The following is a 23,424-nucleotide window of genomic DNA, read 5'->3' as shown; positions in this document are numbered from 1 at the left end:
AGCCGGTTCCGCTTCCTTAATTCTTCGATAAGCCAGGGCCAAGCCAGCTCCGATCAGCAAGAACCCTGTTATCATGGTTCCGAATAGGTAGATATCTTCAGCACTCAGGCTCACCCGAGCCCAGACTTCTCGTTGAAGAGGTGTCAATTGCATTGAGAGACCAGTTGATCAAATCCATATTCCTCTTTTAGATTTTAGAGAACAGACTGTGAGAGAGTGTTCCAGGGAAAAGTAATACAAAAAACACGAGACTAGACAAGGACACAAGAGGCTAAGCAGGGAAGCTAAGGGAAAGGAGAGGAGGAGGAAAAAAAAGTGTGACCGCCTTCGCCAAGAGCAAGAGAGCAAAAAAAAAAAAAAAAAAAAAAAAAAAGGGCTTTTTAAAACATTTTAACATTTTGTCCAACTGGCTTTACTAAAGGCATGCCAAATTAGTTATGAGCAGCTCTCTATATATTGTGAACTCACACTGAATAGGTGGGTTAGCTATGAGTTAGCTATGACCAGAAGACAAAAAGACTACACATCCAAGCCAAATGGTGGAACAGATAGTTTAAATCAGTGGTGTCAAACATGAGGCCTGTGGGCCAGAATTGGGCATCAAAGACAGCCTAATGGATAGCTTTAATAAAATATGAAGGAATTTCTGTATCTTGCTGATACAGAAATTCCAATTGACCATTCAGACTACATCATATTAAATAAGTAATGTATTTCTGTAATTTTACTGCTTATAATGTATCCCTAAAGAGTTATGCTGACAGATTTATTTGATTTACTACAATAGCATTTCTTTATTATGTAGAAAAACCGAGACTCACTGTTGAAACTACACTTCTTATTCTTATATTAAAATATCTCGGGGATTAAATGTGTAGGTGAGTTTCACTGGTCCTGCCCACATCAGATCAAAGTGGGCTGTGTGTGGCCCTTGTTGTAAAGTGAGTTTGACATTCCTGGTTTAGAGGAAGAATTGAACAGACAAATCTGAGTGTGGTTTATTGCTGTTGTTGCTGACTTAATTTGTGTTTTGAGTCAATGGGTAAAATGAAATTTATCTTTCAAGATGTCAGCGCCCCGACATTAAAATTGTGTGGGGGAAAAATAAATACTAATAAATTAGTTTTGCATGTTTTTAAGAATTGTGCAAAGCACGCATACACATATTTAACAGTTAGAATTTGAACGGAGCAATTGCAATCTTATTTTATTTGAGATAAAATGTTTATTCCATCTGGCTAATTGCACTGCCCTCAGCTCCACCATCTGTTACCCAGGTGAGGCAGAAAGACTCTCCTCCACACGTCTGCATCCTGTCCAGGTGAGTAACTCTCGTGCTCGTGCAGTAAACACAGTTTCCATTTATTTTCTTGTGATTTTGAATCCTCCTGATATTACTCCAGTTCTACCCACACAACACTTGTCATGCTAAATAAAATTGAAAGAGGTACAAGGAGTACACAGTTGCCTAGTAGCAAATGTTTCACTGTGGGCTTTGTGTGTGTTCAAAGTGTTTGTGTAGTTCCCAAAATACTGGCCAAAGGGACCAAACATGTTCCTTTTTCATTTTTTATAATGAGGTAGTGGAAAAACAGATGTCAGTGTTTGCTTGTTCGAGGGGGGGGGGGGGGGGGTGAGGGAGGGGGGGGGGGGGTGAGAGTGAAGGTGAGAGCAGGGCGGGCCTTTGGGAGTGCCAAAGAGACTTGGTGGTAAAGCTTCAACTCAAAGACACTGCAAATAACAAATACTACCAGGAAGCTGTTATTTACAACAAGCTGCGACTATTGTTCCTTCTGTTTTAGATCTATACTGGGAGGAAATGGATTTTGTGATTTTAATGATATTTTTATATTATCCTTTATCCATCATTTTGCACACTTCTGTGAATTTCTGTGAACAATAGTGCTCGGTAGAGTGTTCACAATGCTGAGGGATCTAGGACTCAACAGCCGTCTGTGTGCATGTGTGCATGGGTGTTGGACTTCCTCACCGGCAGAACTCAGGTGGTGAGGATGGGTAGGTGCGTCTCCGACAGCATCACCATCAGCACGGGAGCGCCACAGGGGTGTGTCCTCTCATCACTGCTCTACTCCCTCTACACTTCAGACTGCGTGGGCACCCATGGCTCCAATACCATTGTGTAGTTTGCTGATGACACAGTGGTGTTGGGCGCCATCTCCAACAACGATAAGGCAGCCTACATGGATGAAGTGAAGAATCTGGCATCTTGGTGCCAGCATAACCACCTCCAGCTGAACGTTGGCAAGACCAAGGAGCTGAGCTGGTAGTGGACTTCAGAAGGAGTCAGCACAGAGACTACAAGCCCATTATTATTTCACTAGCTGGGACCACATCCTTGGTAACGATGGGCGATGAGGGAGTATGAACTGGTGCTGTGGTTTGGGGAAGGCCTCGAAGGGGACTGGCGACGGCTCCCGGCCCGGGCAGAATGAAGGAAAGGGAGAGAGGAAAAGAGAGGGAAAATGGGGGGGGGGGGGGGGGGGGGTGAAGGGGGAGTGGTCCCACTCCTGAAATTCAGATGATATCGCCACTAATGGAGCTCAAGTGGAGAGGGTGCAGTCCTTCAAGTATCTCGGTGTCCACATCTCCTCAGACCTGACATGGTCTGCCCACATTCAGGTCCAGTCCAAAAAGGCTGGGCAGTGCCTGTACCACCTACGACAACTGAGGAAGTTCAGGGTCTCTCCAGGGATCCTCAGGACTTTCCAGATTCTCATATCATCCTGATCCTTCTGGCTTCACAACAGCACAAGACACTTTAACACCCTACCCACACAATGTACACAAGCTGTAAATTTCCAGATTGCTTTATTTTATTTTATCTTTATTTATATAATGTATATAACTCACCCACTTGCTGCACATAATGTCCTCTTTGTATATACTCATTCACTGTATATAAAGTTCTGTCTCTCTTTTTTGCACAGTCGAGGAGCGTATCAGGTCGCATTTCACTACGTGTTATATCTGTATAACTATGCATGTGACAAATGAAGAATCTTGAATCTTCTTCTTTCAGCTGCTCTCTTTAGGGGTCACCACTGCTTCCATTTGACCTCGTCTCCTTGTCCTCCTCTGCCACACCAATGCTCTGCCTGTCCTCCTTCACTACATCCATCAATCTTCTCTGTGGTCATCCTCCTTCCTTTTCCTCCTGCCTGGGAGCAACATCTTCAGCATTCTTTGTCCAGTATATCCAGTATCCTTCCACTGCACGTGTCCAAACCTGTCCTAGAACCAGGTTTTGACTTTTTGGGCTGCTTAGGGGTTTTGTAGTTTTGTTTTTTTGATAAGCACGTCATGGTCCTGGGTCAGTTTGCGTAGTCTTTTAAGTTTTTTGAGACACTGCTTTGTGTATTCCTAGTGTATTAGCTTTTGTTCTTAGTTCCCAGTCACTTAAGAGTTTAATTCCTCCCTTTGTAGTCCTCCCTGCTGTGTCAGGTCACCTGTATTAAGTTTATTCATGTGTCAGTGTCTTCCCTGTTTAGTTATCACTCTTCCTGCTTTGTTTTGTGTGTTTGTTGTTCTGTGTGTGTTGCCTTTAGTTTTGCTTCCTGTGTCTCATCTTCTGTGATTTCATTCACCGGTGTCTCATCCTGCCCAGCTGTCTCCACTTCTCATAATCAACGTCCTGTGTATACATTGTCTCAGTCTCCCTTTTTCCTTTGTCATAGTGTCAGTTCAGTTTTCCTTCATGTCTTGCAGCTCCAGGATTAGGTCTCAGAGTCTGGTTAGTTTTCAGTTTCTTTCTGTACCTTTTTTTCCTCACTTTGGATTTTCTTCAAATCAACCTAAAATGGCTAACCTTTTGCTAATAAATTTTCCCCTTGAATTTGTTATTTCTTAATGTTTATAGGTCTTCATTCCCTTAACTGATACAAGTTGCTTTTAACTTAGTTCCATGCCTTTAGTTCTGTGCTCTTGCTCTCATGATCTTTAGGTTCCTTCTGTCTTTTTTATACAGGATTTGGTTAAACTCCTTTTGTTTATGCTGTTATGGCTATGCTCCTGTTGTCTGTGCCTTTGGGTCCCTGACGGCTTTAGATGATGGGTTGGGTTTTTCCCCCCTTTTGTATTCCAATTCTGTCCTTTCAATCTTGTCTCCATGTTTGTCCATGTTCTGTGTCAAGCTTGTATGTCTTTGTCAGTGTTAGTTATTTTTTCTATATGATTTTGACAGTCTCTTGTCACCAGTGCTTTGGTTAGTTCTAGTTCTCTGTCTCGTCATTAGCCTCAGCAGTTCTGCCACCTTTTGCCTGTTCCTTGTTATCTTATGTTTGTATATATTGTCATTTTAGGCTCTCTTAGCTCTTTGTCACATTCTACCTCCCCGCTCATGTTTTCTCCTGAAAGATTCCTAGCTGTAAATGATTTTTTTTCCTGACCTGCTTTATGTTTATTTTGTAAGAGCTCAACAATAAAACTACCTTTTAGTTTGTAACTTGTTTCCAAGTCTTGCATTTTGTTTCCAACTTGTGCCTGCCACACAAACTGCCAGTACACAAACCATCTCAGCCTTGCTTCTTTAACTTTGTCTCCAAACTGCTCAACATAAAGTTGTCTCTCTGGTGAATTTGTTTCCGATCTTGTCCATTCTGGTCACTCACACACATCAAATCAAACTGTTGTCTTTTTGTCAGTGCCATCATCTCCAAACAACACATCACAGCAGGTCTCACTAAAATCTTCCTTTTCACTCTTGCTACTATCCTTCTATCACTAATCACCCCAACACCCGTCTCTACCCTGCCTGAATGCTCTCCTTTACCACTCATTTGCTCTGTTTGTTGGTTTGGATAAACAGATCACTTCTCCTTGCATGTCCATCTTTCTACCAGTCTCCCTCACATTCACATTCTTCTACTGACTTTTATATTTTTGCACACTTGTTTATGTTTATGCTTTTATTTCTACTGACCATCTACATAGTTTTACATAAATTATGATATAATGCTAAGACTTGGATATGGACAGTCACATATTAGTATAACATAAAGTTTTACGTAACAGATACAATGGTAAGAATGTCTTTGCAGTGACCTTGTCGTCATAAAATGTGATCCGATTTTTTTGTAACTCAGTTATGCAGACGAGGTGTGCTTATTAAACGGAGACATTTATAATTGAATATGCTCAATAAATATTCACTGACTGAACCTTGTTGCGCAGCATTATCCAACAAGTGTTTCTGGCCACAGGTGTGACGACTCTGTGATTCAACCGTACTAAAGCAACATAAAGACAACTGTAAAGTTTATAAGCATTTAACAAAGGACAGAACTCCATTAACCGTAGGTTCTCACAAACTGACTGGATGGGGTCATTGTGTAATAAGCACACTCGTCATTCAACAGTCGTTTCAAGATCAAGGTCAGGAAGTACAAGAATACATCTTGGTTATGCATCTGGACACACCATCTACCATGATACCTTGGGTCATGGTGTTGATATCATGGTTTTTTTTGACGTACATCGGGTTATGAAACCCAGAGTTTATATAACTGTAAACTCTCAGGTTAGCACTGGACGTCAGCCAGAAGTGATAAACCAAGTGGTGTTGGCTTCTCCACAGAACCTTGGGAATTGATTATTCCCTTGATCATGGTGATAGTGACTTTTCCACCACACCACAGGGTCAGTGCTGTCGCCTTGTAGCAAGAGTTTGAATCCATTCGAATATTATCCCGTGTCTGTTTAGTTGCTCCTGCTTCCTTTCACAGCCCAATGACATGTTAGGGGATTCTAAATTGGCCGTTGGTGTGAATGGTTGGCTATCTGTCTGTGTTAGCCTTCAGATAGACTGGCAACCTGTTCAGCGTGCACCACACACCTTTGCCCTTTGCTAGCTTGAATAGACCAAAATCTAACTGTGACCCTGAATTATATTGGAAGAAGAGGATGGATGAAGGTGAGCTTTCCAAGCTCAAAGTTATTATGTTGGTTTTACTGTTATTCAGTTCTTGGATGATGTTTTTATGCTGGTATGCAGACCCAGTTACACATACGCATACAAGGACACAGCACTAAATATGTAGTGCTATGTGTCCTGGAAAAATTCAACCTTTGTAGCACTTTTATAAACTAATAGTGTTTAGATGCACATCCATCACCATGTCCTGCTATGGATGCCATACCTGTTTATGGTTTGTGCATGGTATACGTTAGGGACAGCTATCGCAACCACTTAGCTAACAATTGGTGCTTTTTTCCCTTCCAGAACAAAACTTTTACAAGTTTTTACTTTCTCAATGATTCTCTGCTTGTCAGTTAACAGATTTTATTAGGTGATTAATGTAACTTTAACTTCAAGAAAATACTGTCTTTGGCCTACTTTTCAACATTTCCATCTGACTCATTTTAAGATAAGGTTCTGGTAAATGAGATCATTAATATGCATGGTAGGCTACATAATTATACCATGCTAAAATGCTGAGACTAAAGCTGCATGCCTCAAGAAAACAGTCACAATCCTCAGCTGATGACCCTTGAGGAAGAATAATGAAACAGAATTATTACTGCATCAGAAAATAACCCTATTTTGATCTTTAAGTTACAGTTAGAGACCATCACAATTTAAGTGATAGATCTTATAAGCAAGAACAAAAGCACAACCTGGTTGAACTAACCATTCATGTTCCAAGTCAAAGCTACTGTTCGGATTTCAGGTGAGCCAGCAGAGCTCTTGACTTCTATAATTTTACTGTCATTGATATATGATATGATGTAAATAAAAGAATATAGAGATTCAACATTTGCATGTGGCTAAAAGTCAGTATTACATATAGTTCAACATACTGCTCTTGCTCATTTAAACACAACACTTTACTACACTTCCTGCATACCTCAGCACCTCCAAAAGCTTTCTTGCCGTTTTCCCAAGTCAGATATTCTCAGAGGAGCTTCCCTGCTGAGACACAGCCCTGAGCCACACTTTAAAGCTTCGTACCAGAACTGAAGACTATAGCAACTTTTGACATCTCTGTGACACATCTGTAAATATTCACCATTTCCAGAAGAGGCTGGCAAGTTTCCACATGCTTGACATTCTATGTCCATCATGGATTTGCTCTGAAACAATGCTTCCCAGACTTCATAGGTCAACTATCAGCCTTGGATACAAACAGGATCCCAAATATGGGTCACAGCTTTCCTTTTCTATTCTTTTCTACAACAAATGTTTTCATGCATAAGGATTTCAAATGGGAACTATCATTTTACATGTCTAGTATGTTTACTGACTTCAGTAAATTAGCTAAATTTTGCATATCTATTAAAACACTTAAACAATATTAGAATAAATCATTTGTTTTTGGTGGCACAAGCCATGAGCGCATGCATTTGAGGATTTGGGCAGGTTTGAGCTGAAAAGTAGCTCTAGCTTGTAGCTTGCATATAAGCAACCCTGTGTCATGATTAGCGTGGAGAATGACTTCCAACCTGGTGTAATTTCTTACTTTTTGTGAAAATGTTAGCTTGAACACTTTAGCATTTAGCTAACAGTCATTATTTCTTAGCACTTTTCTATAAGTTGACATTCTGTCACTGTCCTTGTTTAATATTACTTGGAATCTCCTGCTCACCTTCCCCACTTTATATGTAAAGTAATTTAGTTTTCTAGGTTTGTAGTATTTGCAGGCTTCCCAACACGTTAGGTAACATTACATCCCATCCCATCTTTTATCAGTTTGGTTCCAACTTAAAAGTGCAAACAGGCCAAAAGTATTTCCTCTTTCTCGCCAATTCTGACAGCTATACCCAAATAAGGAAGGAGGAAAAGAAGTACATCTGAGCCTGAAATATGAAAATAGACAAAACTGAGCAGTCATAATACTCTAAGATGACTTCAGATTACAACATCGGGCTCATCTCTGCCAAGCGCTGCCTCGCTGTAAATGATTCAGTTGTTCCCAGCAGCAAGGAGTTCTGCAGTGTTTCCACATTAGGAGCTAATCCTTTTGAAGATGAAATACCTTCTGAATGTATCTCTCACTTGGCTACAGCACAGTGCCAACAAGGATCAAATAGACTGCTTTGTTCTCAAGTAATAAGTCATTGAGGGGATATGCCAGAATATGTATGATCACATTAATTGCGTGGCTGCTAAAGTAAAAGTACTTCCCTCTATTATCTCAACATGCCACAGTACTGAGCAGTCAACAGTTCTAATAGTGGTTCCCCTCTGCCTGGCCAAAGAGGCCCTTCTATCACCGCTCAGCAGCCACGGGGCACCGCCGGCATAATAGCAATCTCATTCACCACCACCCAGAGCTCAGCTGGCAACCCAAACAGGCTTTCCATCATGACTGGGACACGGCACAAGATGATATTTAAATGGAGTGGACAATTAAGATGGATCAGGGTGTGTCAGAAAGTATTGGGCTAAAACAAATATGCAAGGGGGTGCATTTGTAATAACAATGAGAGAAGGGTTGCATTGCTAATTTGTTTTGACAGGGAAATGATTAACAAAAAATAAATATGTGCAACATTACATTTAGATATTATATACTGTAGTTCTTTAAAATGCTTCAACAATAATTCTGCATAAATAACAGAAAAATGCATTTCTGATTGGCTTGTAAATGAAATGCTATCGCTGCTTTTTTTCTTTCATTTTTTTTTTCCAAAATGCAAACTTTCGCTTTAAAATAGATGACTCTGCAGAGAATTCATCACTATACCACAGACATGTTGGTTTTCAGGAGGCAGAAGTGACCCTCTCTGGATGAGACCTTGGTTAGCAGACTGGATCTGTAGTATGTTAGGGGGCAAGGCACAGACATATATATTTGCTACAGTGCTGCATAACAGAATAAATAATGCTAGGTTTCCACTTGGCAAAACTGAAGAAAAAAAATTTCTGGATGGTGTTAATGTCACAGCAAATCGTGTTATTTGTTAAACTGTCAAACGATTCCCCAGAAGACACCAACACCACAAACACAATGATGCGGTCCAGGTCAGAGACTCATATGACTCAAGCAGAGGTGGGTGAGTGGATCCAAATGTCGATAGTAGCAATACCAATGCTGGTAATGGATTTTTTTCCTAGAAAAGAGCAATATTCTTTAAACATGCACTAAAAAATGTCTGAAGCTTTTTGTGTTGACTGTCATATCACATATTCATATTTAGCCTATAGAACATTTAAACAATAGAAGTGGACCCAAACTGCTTTAGAGACAGACACATTTCCAAAACCTGGTTTTAAAATACATAAAAAGCTGAAAGGTGTGTTTTGTTGTGTTAACTAATTATTGTGGAAAGTAAAAAGTCATAGTGATTTAGTGCTCATTAAAAAGTGTTCAGAATTTCTAAATTCATCTCATTAATCATTACATACTGCTCTCTCCTATATGAACTGCCTTTAGACACTATCCGTAGAGAGCATGCTTTTCTCTGTGCCAGCCTGTAAACATATTTTTAATGCTGCTAAACTTGAGCATTTTAACAAGACAGTCCATGGAGAGCCCTGTTTGGAGTCAGCCTCCAGTTGCCACTCCAGGAACTGCAGTTTCTGGCACTTCCATGTTGGTTTTTATTTTTCAGCCCCAGAGGTTGCTACTTGATAATAAACTAAGGATTACAGTTACTCTGGTATAAAATAAATGTCATTTTGCAATACACATGACCTCTAATGGTATACAGTCATGCAAATATTGCAAAATTTGTATTTTTGTCTATAATCTAAGGTGTCTGCTTTGGACTATTCTGACCCAGTATGAACCTTCCAGATCCCTCAGGTCATCTGAATCCGGTTTTTTATCAGTTCCCAGAGTCAGAACCAGACACGGAGAAGCTGCATTCAGCTTTTATGCTCCATATATCTGGAACAAACTCCCAGAAAGCCTCAGATCAGCTGAAACACTCAGTTTATTTAAATTCAGGGATAGCTTCTTTCCCAGAGCTATCACCGTTGTAAATAAGCACAAAAACAATTGAACCTGCTTAGCCATACCATACTGTCACTGTCATTATATTATGCTGCTATCCTGTAAATATCATACTTACTTTTGTTGAGTACTTACGTTTGTTTTATTGTACCTTTTATATTTTACATTTATATTTATTATTGCATTTTGCACCAAGGGAGTGGCACTCCAATTTCGTTGTACCCTGTACAATGACAATAAAGGCTATTCTATTCTATTCTATTCTATTCTAAAAATCCAGGTTGAAGACTCACCTGTTCTCAGCTGCATTTGAATAAAGCACCAAATCCACACTGTTTTACTTTTAAGCTTAAATTTCAAAACTTACTTTTTAACTACTGATTTTATCTACTGTTCCTTCCTTTTTTTTCTTTTTCTTTTTCAATTTTAAATCACTTTGAATCACCTTGTTGTTGAATTGTGCTATATAAATAAACTTGCCTTGCCTTGCCTAATAAATACTGCATTTCTTTGCTTTAGTGTTTACTTAGAGAACAGGAGATTTCGAGGGATGTTTTGGCAAGTATTGTATGAAGAATAGAACATTTTATTCTTGACTATCTAATAGATTGAGTTAGCCAACTAAAAGCTTCATTTGAACATTTTAACTATAACACAGATTCTCATCAGTGGATTGAGCTTTGATCAGTTTCAGAATATTACATTTCAAAGTGACTTTTGGGCAAAGATAGATGAGAAGCCCTGTTCATTTCTCAATCAAAGTAGCAATTAATACAAAGAAGAAATGCTGCTGAGAATGTCGCCTTCTTACTTATGAATGAAACTAAGAGATCATTTCAGATATTCCTATAGGTACAAAAACCAGAACAATGTGAAGAATATTACACATTTTTGATCCAATCACTCTCACGGAAGAAAAAAAAAGTAATCTAAACCTTCCTAAGTTCCTAAACACATTATGATGGTATAATAAATGTCAGCTTTGCAGACTGACAGGACTTTAGAGAATTTTTTGAGGGCGTAGTTCATATTCAATTAAGAAATGAGTATGTAGCCAGTATGGTGGAATAAATAAGTCTACGTACACACTAGTTCGTACAAAGCCAGATCATTGGAATTAGAAGAGATAATAAGGACTAAGTGATGAATATGAGTCACTCAAGCTGCACTGTGAACGGAGGCGTGAAGCCAACTGTAGCATGCAGGCAGCAGTACTCTCCGCTCTGCCAGCACTGGGAAAAGGGAGGATTCAGAATCCGCAGCTCATGACCGCCTTCAGTGTGTGTAGCCTGATTTTTGTGGTGTTACCGATAGCCTTAAACACCTCCAGCAGCATCACTCTGCTGTGGACGGTCGCTTAGGAAGCATCGATTATTCGGCGTCGTTTCTGGTCAGGATTGTCCTGCAGTGACCACCGACCGACTGCTGGACTGCAGCGAGCATTTGAACCCCCACCAGTGGTGCCCAGCGTACCCCGAGAGCTCAGACATGCCATCTGTGTCGACTGGAAACGTTGCGGTGTGCTCCGAAATTCGCTTTACTACTTGAGGGAATCAAAGTTGGTGCAATGGAGACTTCCGGGAGTGATGCGGCGGACGCGTACTTAAGGAAAGCCGAAGACAGAGATTACGATATTGAGCATCTGCCTCCACTGCTGGAGGATGAGGTGAGAGGGAGCGGGGTTTTTAAAAGGAAGAAGTTATAACTAAACATTGGCGTTTGTTTGTTTTAAAAAGATACCGGTGTCGATTGCTTGGAGCATCCAAATTATATGAAACAGCCTCTTTTTGTGTTTCCTAGAAAGCTGCTGGTTGAAATTCTTAATCCTCTTAGTGGTTAAAGTCAGCCAGAGAAACGTTCTTAGGCCCTTAACATTTAAGATGATTTAATTGTATTTAAGACAAACAAGGGATCAGAAGCGACTTGCTCACTGTTTAAATGCGAGTCAAAATGTACTCCAGAAATAATTTTAATACCTTTAATACCTAGACTTAAAATGTTTCAAGTTTTATCTGCAAAACAGTCTAGTATATTTAGAGTAACCCATTTCCTGCCAGGGTAGCAGAAAATACATCTGGAAGAGAATGGGTGGAGGAGGTTTTGGGGTTGTGGACGGAATGTAATATACTTGTTGACTTTTTTTTTTTTCTTTTTTGGACACACTGGGTTATGTTGCATATCTGACAAGTTTAAGGTAATCTCTCTGCTCTACGGTGTGGAAGATAAAAAACAACTTTTGGAAATTCACATTAAACCAAATTCTCAATACTTTATATAATGGTACAAGAGAGCCTCCCTAAAGAGTGCTTCCAAAGAGCTCCCATTGGGAGTGATAGGGGATGCCCACCTTATGTGTAAAATAAAATAGGGTTCCAAATTTAAACCATCAGCAGTCTTTAATGTTTCTTTGTTGAATTGAAGAAACTTTTTGTATTTTATTTGTTTTTTAAACAGAGTTTCAAATGATGCATGATGAAGGAATACCATGTTCTGAGGATTTTGTTTGTTGCTGTTATGAGCACTTCTTCAAGTGTCAGAATTGAAAATTGTCCTCCTCTCCCTCAAGTACATTGTCTCTGTGTGCATCTTTACACCATAATACAGGAGAACAAGCCCTCTCTTTCGCCTTTCCTCCCATTACTGCAGTGCAAAAACATGCACCATACCAAGAGCCTCACCAGAACCTTGAAACTCAGAGGCAAACTTATATAGGACAGCACATTTAACTTGAGGGGGGTGAGAGAAACTAACGTTCCCCTGCACTGTTCTCAAGGGAAACTGTCTATTTATGGGGTGGCTGCTGCTGCTGCTGCTACTGCTGCTGCTTGAAGTGGGACTTTTCTGCCCTGTAATTTGGCTCTACCCGACTCGATCACATCAGTATGCTTTGTTCGCAATCTGTTGCAACTCTGCTGCACCTACAAGACAGTCGTAAATCAAAACAGATAGGCCCTTCTTGTGCAATCAAAGATAAAGCAGTGATTGTCAGTGAGAGCAGAGCTGTAGATTATCAGAGAACAGAAGCTTTAAGACCTTCAGAGTTAGAGAAAAATGAAGCTGCTGTGATATAAATACTGTCATGAAAGAAGAAAAAAAAATTGCCCATGGTTGTTAAAGTGCTAGATATAGTGTGACAATCACTTCTTTATGACACCGCCTCCACGCACACACACGCACTCGTTCTACACTTCCACTCTTCTGCCTGAGTTAAGGCCAGCTTTTGTGTCCACTTGCAAACTGGAGAGAAGTTCCTGTAATAATCAGACCGCAGCATTATGCTTAATGCTTCATGGAATCTGTGAGATCACTGCGTCTGCTGGGGTAAATGGGGCCAGTGGAACACAGACGATGCAGTGTGTTGCTGCAGGTCTGTAGATTCACTTCATGGAATTAAGCGTGCAGGATGCTATATTATACCAGATATTTTCAGCTGTTAGCGCTAATGAATGAATGAATGAAGGCAAACATATCTTGTAAAGCCTTCAACTTTAGATTATGTAGCGTCTTAGTTACAGTCATTGGTAAGTTTGAGTTATCTTTTTCAGTGTTAATCACGACATGAGTCAGTTTCCAAGTAAAGACCCGTAGAGGCATATAAACACTGAACATGTTTACTTGGCAAAGATTTAGTTCCTCATAAAAATGAGACTTATATTGTAATTATTACAATGAGTGTCAGAGTGTCCGTTTTTATTACAGTTAAAGTCAGATGTAGTCAACGTTTGTGACGGTGAAGTCAAGCCTGGAAGCATTTTTGTGGCTAACAAGCTGTGCCAGGCTCCTGCAGATACATCCTGAGACAGAGACCGGACACTCAAAGAATCAAACTGAATTTCTCAGAGACATCTGCAACAGGAAAACCCTTTTTAAAATCTTTATTCTTGGGGTAAAGTCAGCAAACTTTTTAAAGTAATCCTTTAAATGCTTAAACTAACAGAAAACAATGCCTCACAAGATGTCAGCTGAATGGTAAGAAGACTGGTACCTTTACCAGTCTTCTTACCAACATTATGTTTTGGTTATTGCTCCTTAATGTTAATGCATCACTCTTACCTACATGAAGGACCTGTTGAGGTGGGAAAGTTCACATTGAATCTGAGTTTAAGATGTATAAGGTAACATCAAAGTTTGGAAGCCAGCCATGATCCATTATCAAGAGTTGCATATGCTCTGTATGTCCTAATGATGTCGAGGTAATCTTTAAAATAAGAGCACGAATCACCAGCCGACGAGCTGGATCCAACCTGTGAATCAAATAAATGTAGCTCCTAATATAGTCTAATTTTTTTTGATTGGTTTTAAGTCTAGGGTTCCATTTCTATAAAACACACTAGTCAAGATATATAATAAATTAAAGACTAATATACACAGGAAGTACAATAGAGACCATAAAAGAATGACAAGGGGTCGAATTTCAAAATCTGCCATGTCTCTGCTACACAAAGCTAAACATTGTGAAAGAAAATAAAATATTAAATGGCTGCTTTATGAGTCTCCTTTCTTTCCAAACGTCTGTGAAGCTTCTCAGTCATCCAGGTCATCATAGTCTAAGGAGCTTGGAAAGAAAAGCGTCTGGACTTCTTTAAGTTGCTTGAAGACGTTTCACCTCTCATCTGAGAAGCTTCTTCAGTTCTAGGGTCAAATGGTGGAGAGTCCCAGATTTAAGCCTATGTAGCCGGTGTATCAGAAAAACTCAGGAGAGTCTTCTCCAAGCACGACATCCCAGTATACTTCAGACCCAGCAACACACTCAGACAGAAACTGGTTCATCCCAAAGACAAAACTCCTAAACACAAACTTAACAATGTGGTGTATGCTGTACAGTGCAGCGAGGAATGCCCAGACCTCTACATTGGAGAGACCAAACAGCCACTTCAAAAAAGTATGGCATAACATAGAAGAGCCACCTCCACAGGACAAGACTTGGCGGTCCATCTGCATCTAAAGGACAAAGGTCACTCTTTCGAGGATGTCAATGTAAATATTTTGGACAGAGAGGACAGATGGTTTGAAAGAGGAGTAAAAGAAGCCATTTATGTCCACTGTGAGCGACCATCTTTGAACAGAGGCGGTGGTTTACGACACCAACTGTCTGCCATCTATAATCCAGTTTTGAGATCCCTTCCCAGACGCCTTAACGCCCACCCACATCCTGGGCCATCTGACCTCAGGAAATCACATGATAGGGTGGGGCTAGGTTTCACAATGAGCTCACCCGAAACCTTGGCTGATTGTGACCCACACCCATTTTCACACCTTGGCTCATGTGATTAGGTAGAGGATCATTAGGGGGTCCATTGTTCCTCTTGGTGGGTTACTCCCATAGAGCTTAAATCTGGGACTCTCCACCATTTGACCCTAGAACTGAAGAAGCTTCTCAGATGAGAGATGAAACATCTTCAAGCAACTTAAAGAAGTCCAGACGCTTTTCTTTCCAAGCTCCTTAGACTTTCTTTCCAAACCTTTAACAAAATGTTTTTTAAATACCTTTAAAAAACTGTCATTTGCGCCATATTTCATGGTCCAAAAATTATCTGTCATGAATTGAATAAGATTTAGATGCAAAAGCAAACATATCTTTATGTGTTACTTACATTAATGGATTGATGGATCAGTTAATATATCATAATATCCTTAGGAAGTGTTGTGCACAACCACTGAGAAACTAAATACTAATACAGAACCATATTTTTTATACACCAGTTGAAAAATTACCATACACATTGGTCCTATAAATGCCATGCATTATCAAAATATCTGGTATATTGCATCTTTTATGCTGTCTCCTTTTGCATGCTTCTTCCACCATTCACCCCCAACCGGTTGCAGCAGATGGCTTCCCCTCCCCGTGCCTGGTTCTTCCTGTTAAAAGAGAGGTTTTCCGTCCCACTGTCTCCAAATTGTTTGCAAGAGATTGTCTGACTGTTGGCGTTTTTTTTCCCAATAATTTTAGTTATTTGATATTAAGATGACAGAAAGCTTCAAAAGAGACTGCAACATCCATCATTTGTAGCTTCAACTACAAATGTGCCCTTCTCTATGAAGCCATAATCAGAGCAAAAAGTTCAAATTTTTGCAGCAGTGTGTTGATTTGCATTTTACAGAGACCATAAAACAAAACCAAATCTGTCTCTGTTGTACTGTAAGTTGTATCCATGCTGTCCAACACCTTTTACCTTTTGCAATAACACTTTTCATTTGAACTGTAATGCTTCCTCTGCTGCTGTTGCCTCCACATGGCCGCTGTGCTATGATGCACATGAGTCACTTTCACTCCAGCATCAACCTGTTGGATCAAGTTCCTCAAGGGATTAGGTAGAACTTCAGTCTGTGCTGTCCCCTATGTTCAGCAGGAAGTAATGAGGTCAGAGCTTTTAACGTCTACTTTGCACGCTCTCTATTTACATTTTAATAAAGCCGTTTCGCATGAGTTGGCTGACTGAAATGCAGTTGAGAGCAAGAGGCTGTTTGATGGTGCATTTAGGTGCTCATGAGGGGGAAAAGGAAGATGTGAAAGCCCTTCTTAAACTAGTTGAATCATTAAATTATAACTGCATGGATGTGCATTAATGTGGTTCGCCAGGACTGACTTGGAAGCTCAGTTTTTTTGTGTCTATGCGGGTTCAAGGCCCGTTATTGAAGATAACTGTTGCGTTTTGCCCTCTTGTGTCCCCTTATTGTTTTACTAACAAGCTACAAGCTAATAGAAAATGCGACCGAATGTTAAATAAAAATAGGGCAAAGAGCTCTTTATTAATATTTGCCTTCACACACACTGTATTAAATGGGAGCACTGGAGCAAATAGTGTTCCTTCAAAGTGTTCATTGTTGAAGAAATTCTAAAGGCAAGCCCTTATCCCTAACCTTAACTACATATAAACAAATCAGGCTTCCACTGTGGATCTTATTTAGTGTACATACCCACGGTTGTGTGTATGTGTGTTTTGTCCACAGGAAAATGTTTCTCTGGCAGACATCCTTTCTTTGCGGGACAGCTGTCTGTCTGAGGAGGAGGTGTGGGCAGTGTGTGCAGAGTGTGTTCTGGCCCTGCAGAGCATCAGACCCTCCCACCTCTTCCACACACTGTGCATAACACCAGACACTTTGGCCTTCAACGCCCATGGGAATGTTTGCTTCATGGAGCAGCTCAGTGGTGAGTCTATAGCTCAGGCTTGTGTCCTGTGTTCCTTTTTTAGACATTAACCCCTTTTTATATGCTAATTACAGGCAGTTGTTATTGTTTCTGACTATTTTCAGGGCATTTTTCATATATATAGAATTTTACTTGTCAGTGAAGCTGAGTGCTGAAGCTCACACATGCTAAAGGGAGAAATCAGTTTTATACTTTGAATATAGCAGATCAGATCAGAGCTACAGATTGTGCCTAAACTCCAGCTCTAGCTTTTTTTTTCTGACATACAGAGAACAGGCGCCTTTTTCCCCCCCTTTAGTGATTTGTTGCCCTGATCTGTATCACTTTCAATTTGCAAATTTCTGCCTGAATATACTCTGTTAGTGTCTCACTGGATGCGTCGCGCTTTGCTGAGGTCGGCAGGTCTGCCCTGATTTGCACAGACAACATCTTTTACCCCATCACAGGGCTGCAAGGCCCAGTGACATTAAATGAAAATACTCTGTGAGCAACTATTAAGCCTCACCTCTTCTATTCTTCTTGTCTCCTTTGCATCTCATCACATATATGAGCGCTTGCACTGCAGCGTGCACATACTCCGTCAGAAATTGATAAGCATTGATTAGATCAACAGGGTTGCCAGGGGGATAGTTGTTGTGGTAACAGCGTGGATAGCCTAGCAGCACTCGGCCTGCTCACACTCGCAAACACTTCACAGCCGCTGTGGCATCCGTTAAAGTGGTTGCATCCATTTTTAATTTCCACGCATCTCTTCAGTCAGTAATAGAGACGCTTTGAAGTGATGTCTTGATTACTCTGTCAGCTGAAATTCTTCGCAGTCTCGTTTGTTGCCATGCTTTATTGGATTGTGTTCAGTCCGTTGGCTATGATTCACACTGCGAGAAGAGAAAGAAACTGCAGTGCCCACATTACCCTTCTTGCGTTAGTTCTACTGAATAGAGTTCATCTATATCGTTCATCAATGTACCGCATTCCCAGCTTTCCTTGCTGCACGGCTCCCTATTGATTCCTTTTAATTGAACTGTTTGTCAGATCGCAGTACAATTTCAAGCAGACACATGCTGTATTGGTCAATCCCATGCCCACACACACAAACAAACAGGCTCTAACGCTGTATCAAAGAGTGACCTTGAGGGGCTTTGATGACGGGTCTCAGTGGGAACAACAGTTGCAGTGACACTTTAATGCTGTTTATTTCAGATGATTTACTATTGCGGTAATATCAGGAAGGTAATTGGATGTCATGGTGGGTGTTTTGGCAGCGTTTGCATCGCCAGAGCAGAGACACGCTAACAAAATGTGCTCTAATGTTTTTTTTATACAGCGATGACCAAGAAAAGCCGCGATTTTTCCCACAAGGTTTCACATCGCAAGCTGTTCAGTTTCTGATGAAACGGTGCCGGCTGTGCGCTGTGGGAAATACGATCAGCACATTTGGAAAGCGTGATGAATCTCTGGTATTGCTTGGCTCATGCTACCTGTTGTGTTAAAATGCTGTAGGCATACATGACTCACCAAGCTCCCACCATCACCCTGGAGGCAACTGCGTCACTGACAACGGCTGTCTTTTTTTTTTTTTTGTTACTTGCCTTCATTGCCCATTTCACTGTGTTACAATATGTCCTGACTACAAAGAGTTTAAATGTCTTGTCCTTTTTTTCTTTTCTTTTTTTTGCTCCTGTCTGCCCTTTTATCTTTCATGTTTGATTGAAGATTGAGCTTTTTTGAGAGGAGGTGAATATATATATATATATATATATATATATATATATATATATATATATATATATATATATATATATATATATATATAAAAATACAGTGAGAGAAAGAAAGGAAACTAGAAAAGGAAGAGAGAAGGATGACGAACAGATAAAAGAAAAGGAGAGTGGGGTAGGCAGGGTTTGTGGAAAGGAACGGTAGTGAGAGATTGGATCAAAAGGTCTAAGGAAGAGAGAAGGCTAACAAGGTAAGGGAGGGACTGATGTTGTTGACATATTGTTGAAATTCCAAAATAATTATTAGAAAATGGGATAAAGGATGAAGAAATTAAAGAAAAGACATGAGGAGGGGAGAGAAGAGGGAGGATGATATGGAACAAAGGAAGAGAGAAAGAGGAGATGAAAATAGGTAGGTGTAGGAGATGAAAGACAAGGGGAGATGAAAAAGCAAAGTATGAGAAAAGGGGTGACAAAAAGAGAGGTGAGGAAAGAGCAATTTAAAAGGAACGGAAGGAGTAAAATGAAAAACGATGGGGAAAGAAAAACAAGCAGAGAGTAGAGAGAAGGAAAGACAAGGAGGGGAATGATGAAAGCAAAAGGAAGGAAGATGGTGGGAAAAGATAAGTGAGTAAAAGAACAAAAGAGGAGAGGAGTCAAAAAGTTTAAGAGGTCTGGAGAGGAGATTGGAAATAGAGTAAGGAAGACACAGGAGAGGAGAGAGAAGAAAAGGTAAGATGAGGGGAGAAGAAGAAAGCATACAGGTGAGTCAAGGCTTGAGAACAAAAAATCAGGTAATGTTAAACATAACTTAAAAAAAAGGATGAGTTTAAAGAGGTGATAGAAAAGGAGGTGAAAGGGGAGAAAAGCACAGAAATTCACACTGACCTCTGTACACCAGGAAGTGATAGCCTAGCTCAAGCAGACAAGCCCCCAAATTGTCCTGACCCACTTTATTCCCCTTCTGCCTTTTCCATCTTTTCCTGAGCTCACTCGAGGGAGTGGATGTTACGTTCATAGTGATGTTTTCGTGCATCTGGATGTCCAGTCTAAGCGTCAACCTATTTCAGGAGGACAAAGTGAAGAATGCAGAGCTGCTCCTCTGTGCCTGCTTCCCCGCTCTGATCAGCAGATTGCTCATGTCTTGTTTGCCTGGGATTATCTCTGACACACGCATTAGGCAAATGAAGGGAAGCGTCTGCACTAGCCCACTGGACCGTTGTGGTTTAGCGTGCTGGGTGCATATTTCTCTGATTTGCATCTCATTATGGGATATGCTTAGCAAGTAGGTTACAGTACAGAACTGACATGACTGTACGTCTGAGTGTTTACATCAAATGGCCTGTTTGTTCCCCACTTTGATGAAATGATGATGTACTGTATGCTTTGCATGCTTAATGGTGCAGTTAATTGGTATGCTTTCAACCTGCAGATGATCCAGAAGGCTCCTTCGTGCCGCCTGAGTTTGACAACACGGGTAGCACGTTTGAGGTGAGAAATGCTGAATCTTCTTACTCGATGTGGTCAAAGGGACAGTGCAGTCATTCACCCCTGGGAGTTTCTCAATACAGCACACAGTCGGGGGCACCTTGGTGATGTTTGCTGAAAGAGAGGAGAGTGTTGTTTGTTCTCTGCTCTCACCTTAAACTCCATGCAAGACAGCAGCCATTCAGTTATATGCCCACCTCTGTCACCTCGAGCTGTGGAACAGTTATATTTGTGAACTTTCTAATTCCAAAATAGTTTATATTTTTATAATTTTCACAATGAATTCTATCTGTATGTCTGTAATAATTAGCCCTTTTTTTCTCTTTATTCCCCCCTCCAAGTATGCACAGTTTATGACGGCTCTAAAACAGCTGTTATTCATTTGAGCGCACACAATTCAATAAATGAAACCATTTATTTCCAAAGTGACAGCTGTGCGTTACATCTCTGAAGCTTTAAACTGAATCCATTTATATCCATGGTTTGATACATCACATAGAGACTGAGATGTGCACTGACATTAATTTTATTGATTATATGCTATTTAGAAATATTCTGCAAATAGTCATACAGACTAATGTGTATTTACTTACGGCAAGAAGGTTGTGTTTTTGGTAGCATTTATGTGCATGGCATTCTGTGTGTACACACGATCGCTCGAACGGTTGTGAATGAATTCTGATAAAACTTTGTGGGGACACTAGGAATCAACTAAACTAGGATTCTTACATACTGAAGTGAAATGGACCAAAATTGATTGATTGATTGATAATACTTTATTCATCCCGAGAGAAATTGTGTTAAGGCTGCCAGCCGTGCCAGCGCCATCTTACCCTTCCGACCATACATGCATTACACAAACATCACATGGGGAAGACAGGTCAGAGAGGTATAACAATGGAAAATGCACAACATGAGGAAAGACCATACCAAATCTGTTAAGTAATGTAAACATATAAAAAGCACTGTATAAAAATTTTAGATATCATGTTATATTTGACCTTTGACCTCTCCTTCAAGGTCAGTAGATTGAACTGAAGGTCAAAGTGATAACTATGTTTCTTAATGTAATTATTTCCATTAACAACATAAAGGCACATAGGGAATGATGTATGGTGATCCTAAATAGCGCGTTATTTTATTATGACTGTGTTACAGTACATACATAACAACTTGAATACATGTGCGATGTTCCTAAATAATGATTATTTGCAGAAATTTCAACAGTGTAAAAATGGTTTGGCAGGAACTAAAACAAAACAACTGATTACATGTTCATGTCTATGGCAATGTCATGCATACAGTTTGTGCAGCTGTAAATTTAACACCAGAATATAAAGTGTGGATTCATTATGCAATGCACAGGTTTGCATACCTGACATACTTTCAGCTGAGAATCTACACTGACACATTATTGTTATTGTTCAGAGTAAATTATCAGTGATCTAGGCGGATGTAAACAAAACCACTTTTATGAAAAAAGTCCGACTTCCCAGCCATAGTCGAGGTTTTTTTGTTTTTGCACCTTGTAGCCACTGTGCAGATTAACAATGTGCCTTTGAGCAAACTGTACAGATGAATATCATTTATTATTAATCACTGTGTATGTTGATATTTCATCACAGTTAGGTTTCAGGCAGGTGCACTTTGAGAAAAGCCTTTTTAAATATTTTAAATGCGTGTGTGCTATCTGCGATTTTTAACCAAATAGCAGGTTACACACCATTTTGCCAAGTTTGATCACTCGTACACGCACGGTCAATTTCACTGCAGTCGAAGAGATCTGCTGTGAATCCTGCCCTGCATTACACTTGACTACATTATTCTGAGAGGTGTTTCTAATTTGTTTTCCTCCCCATTTACATTCACGGGCGGTGCGAAATGTCAGAGACACCTGAATATAAAGCAGCTCAGTCTACACCACCACTAAGTGTGACCTCACTGCTAAAACATTAACACTTACATCTGTGTGTGCAAGAACATTGCAGTATATTATGTACACTATAACAGAAGAGTTGTATCGGATTACATTATATTCATTTTGGATGGGTGGATTAGCAAATGCTTCTTTGCTTTGAGTCAGTCTGAAGTGCAGAAATCAGCCTCACAGCTCATGCCTGATACACGGTCTGACCTCTTTTAACTGACTATAATCCCAGACCTCAGTGATTCACTTGGCTGGTACACAGTATCATCATGACTAACACAAACTGTGTCCACAGCTATGAAAATAAGCTTACAGTTTAATTCAACTCAAATTTCCTTTTAACATTCAGCAGTCTGAATCTTAAAACAGACGTGATCGAGTTGTTCTTCTGACTAATGCATTTAAGCACGAGCCTCTTTATCTACGAATTTGCATACTTTTCATTGTAAGGTGCTTGCAGCTCCAGGTGTAAACATATCTGAGTACTCTCCTCTGCACATTTATCTTTGTTCCTGCTGCAATTCTTTTAAAAGTAAGTCTGCATTTCTCTCACTGGGCTTAATAAATGTTCATCTCCATTATTTATCCTTTTTTGCTGTGGCTGAGTGCAGCTGTGTAACCATTCTGTTCATCTTTATAGACTTCTCTGTACATCTATGTCTGCTGTATTATGGATACAGCACTGAAAAAACTTTATTGTCAGGAAACAGACAAATGCCTTTCATGCGACTGAATTCTAAAGCGTTCTGCTTCCTCCGTAGAAATGCAGAATTCAAATGTGAAAGTCGCACTCTGCCACTGAGCGGTGCGACTTTTCTCACCACCGCATGAATACATTTGCAGCAGACTTATGTAACTGGATTTCAAAGTAAACTGTGCATTCTAATTTTTTGCAGTTTTTCTAAAGAACTTCTTCTTCTTGCACATTTGTTTACCACATAAGTACGGGTCGAGCCCACTTCAACTGTTGGGAGCAATAGTTATGCGTGGGTCATGAACTCCGGAGCACCTGGTTCATATCCACTGCTGTCTCAGGGCTGACCATAATATCCACCGTCAGCGAAGCAAAGCAAAACAAAGGCACCGTCATAAATATGCCTACATGGCAGTGATGCATAGCAATTATGGCCTGTAAAGTCGTTATGGGATAGAGTGTTATTTTGAGCTTTTCTAAACTCATTCATGGATTCAGATCTCTGTGTGTACTGTAAATTCACAGCTGCA

General features: G+C 40.2%; 1 protein-coding gene across 2 annotated transcripts in view; it reads left to right on the top strand.

The window, feature by feature from the left end:
* Positions 1 to 11,107: 11,107 nt before the first annotated feature.
* Positions 11,108 to 23,424, top strand: part of LOC134640046 (kinase non-catalytic C-lobe domain-containing protein 1) — a 44,106-nt gene continuing 31,789 nt past the window's right edge. The window contains exons 1-3 of one of the 2 annotated variants that reach the window (XM_063491618.1): positions 11,108 to 11,580; positions 16,869 to 17,067; positions 20,218 to 20,276. In XM_063491618.1, coding sequence (XP_063347688.1) covers positions 11,482 to 11,580; positions 16,869 to 17,067; positions 20,218 to 20,276 — 357 coding nt within the window. In that variant the 5' untranslated portion in view covers positions 11,108 to 11,481. Of the gene's footprint in view, positions 11,581 to 16,868; positions 17,068 to 20,054; positions 20,100 to 20,217; positions 20,277 to 23,424 lie in introns of those variants that run through there. The other variant, XM_063491619.1, reaches the window with a different exon arrangement.

Source organism: Pelmatolapia mariae, linkage group LG13 (assembly GCF_036321145.2).
Source record: "Pelmatolapia mariae isolate MD_Pm_ZW linkage group LG13, Pm_UMD_F_2, whole genome shotgun sequence".
NCBI classification, from domain to species: Eukaryota; Metazoa; Chordata; class Actinopteri; order Cichliformes; family Cichlidae; genus Pelmatolapia; species Pelmatolapia mariae.
This window is presented reverse-complemented; position numbering and strand designations above follow the sequence as displayed.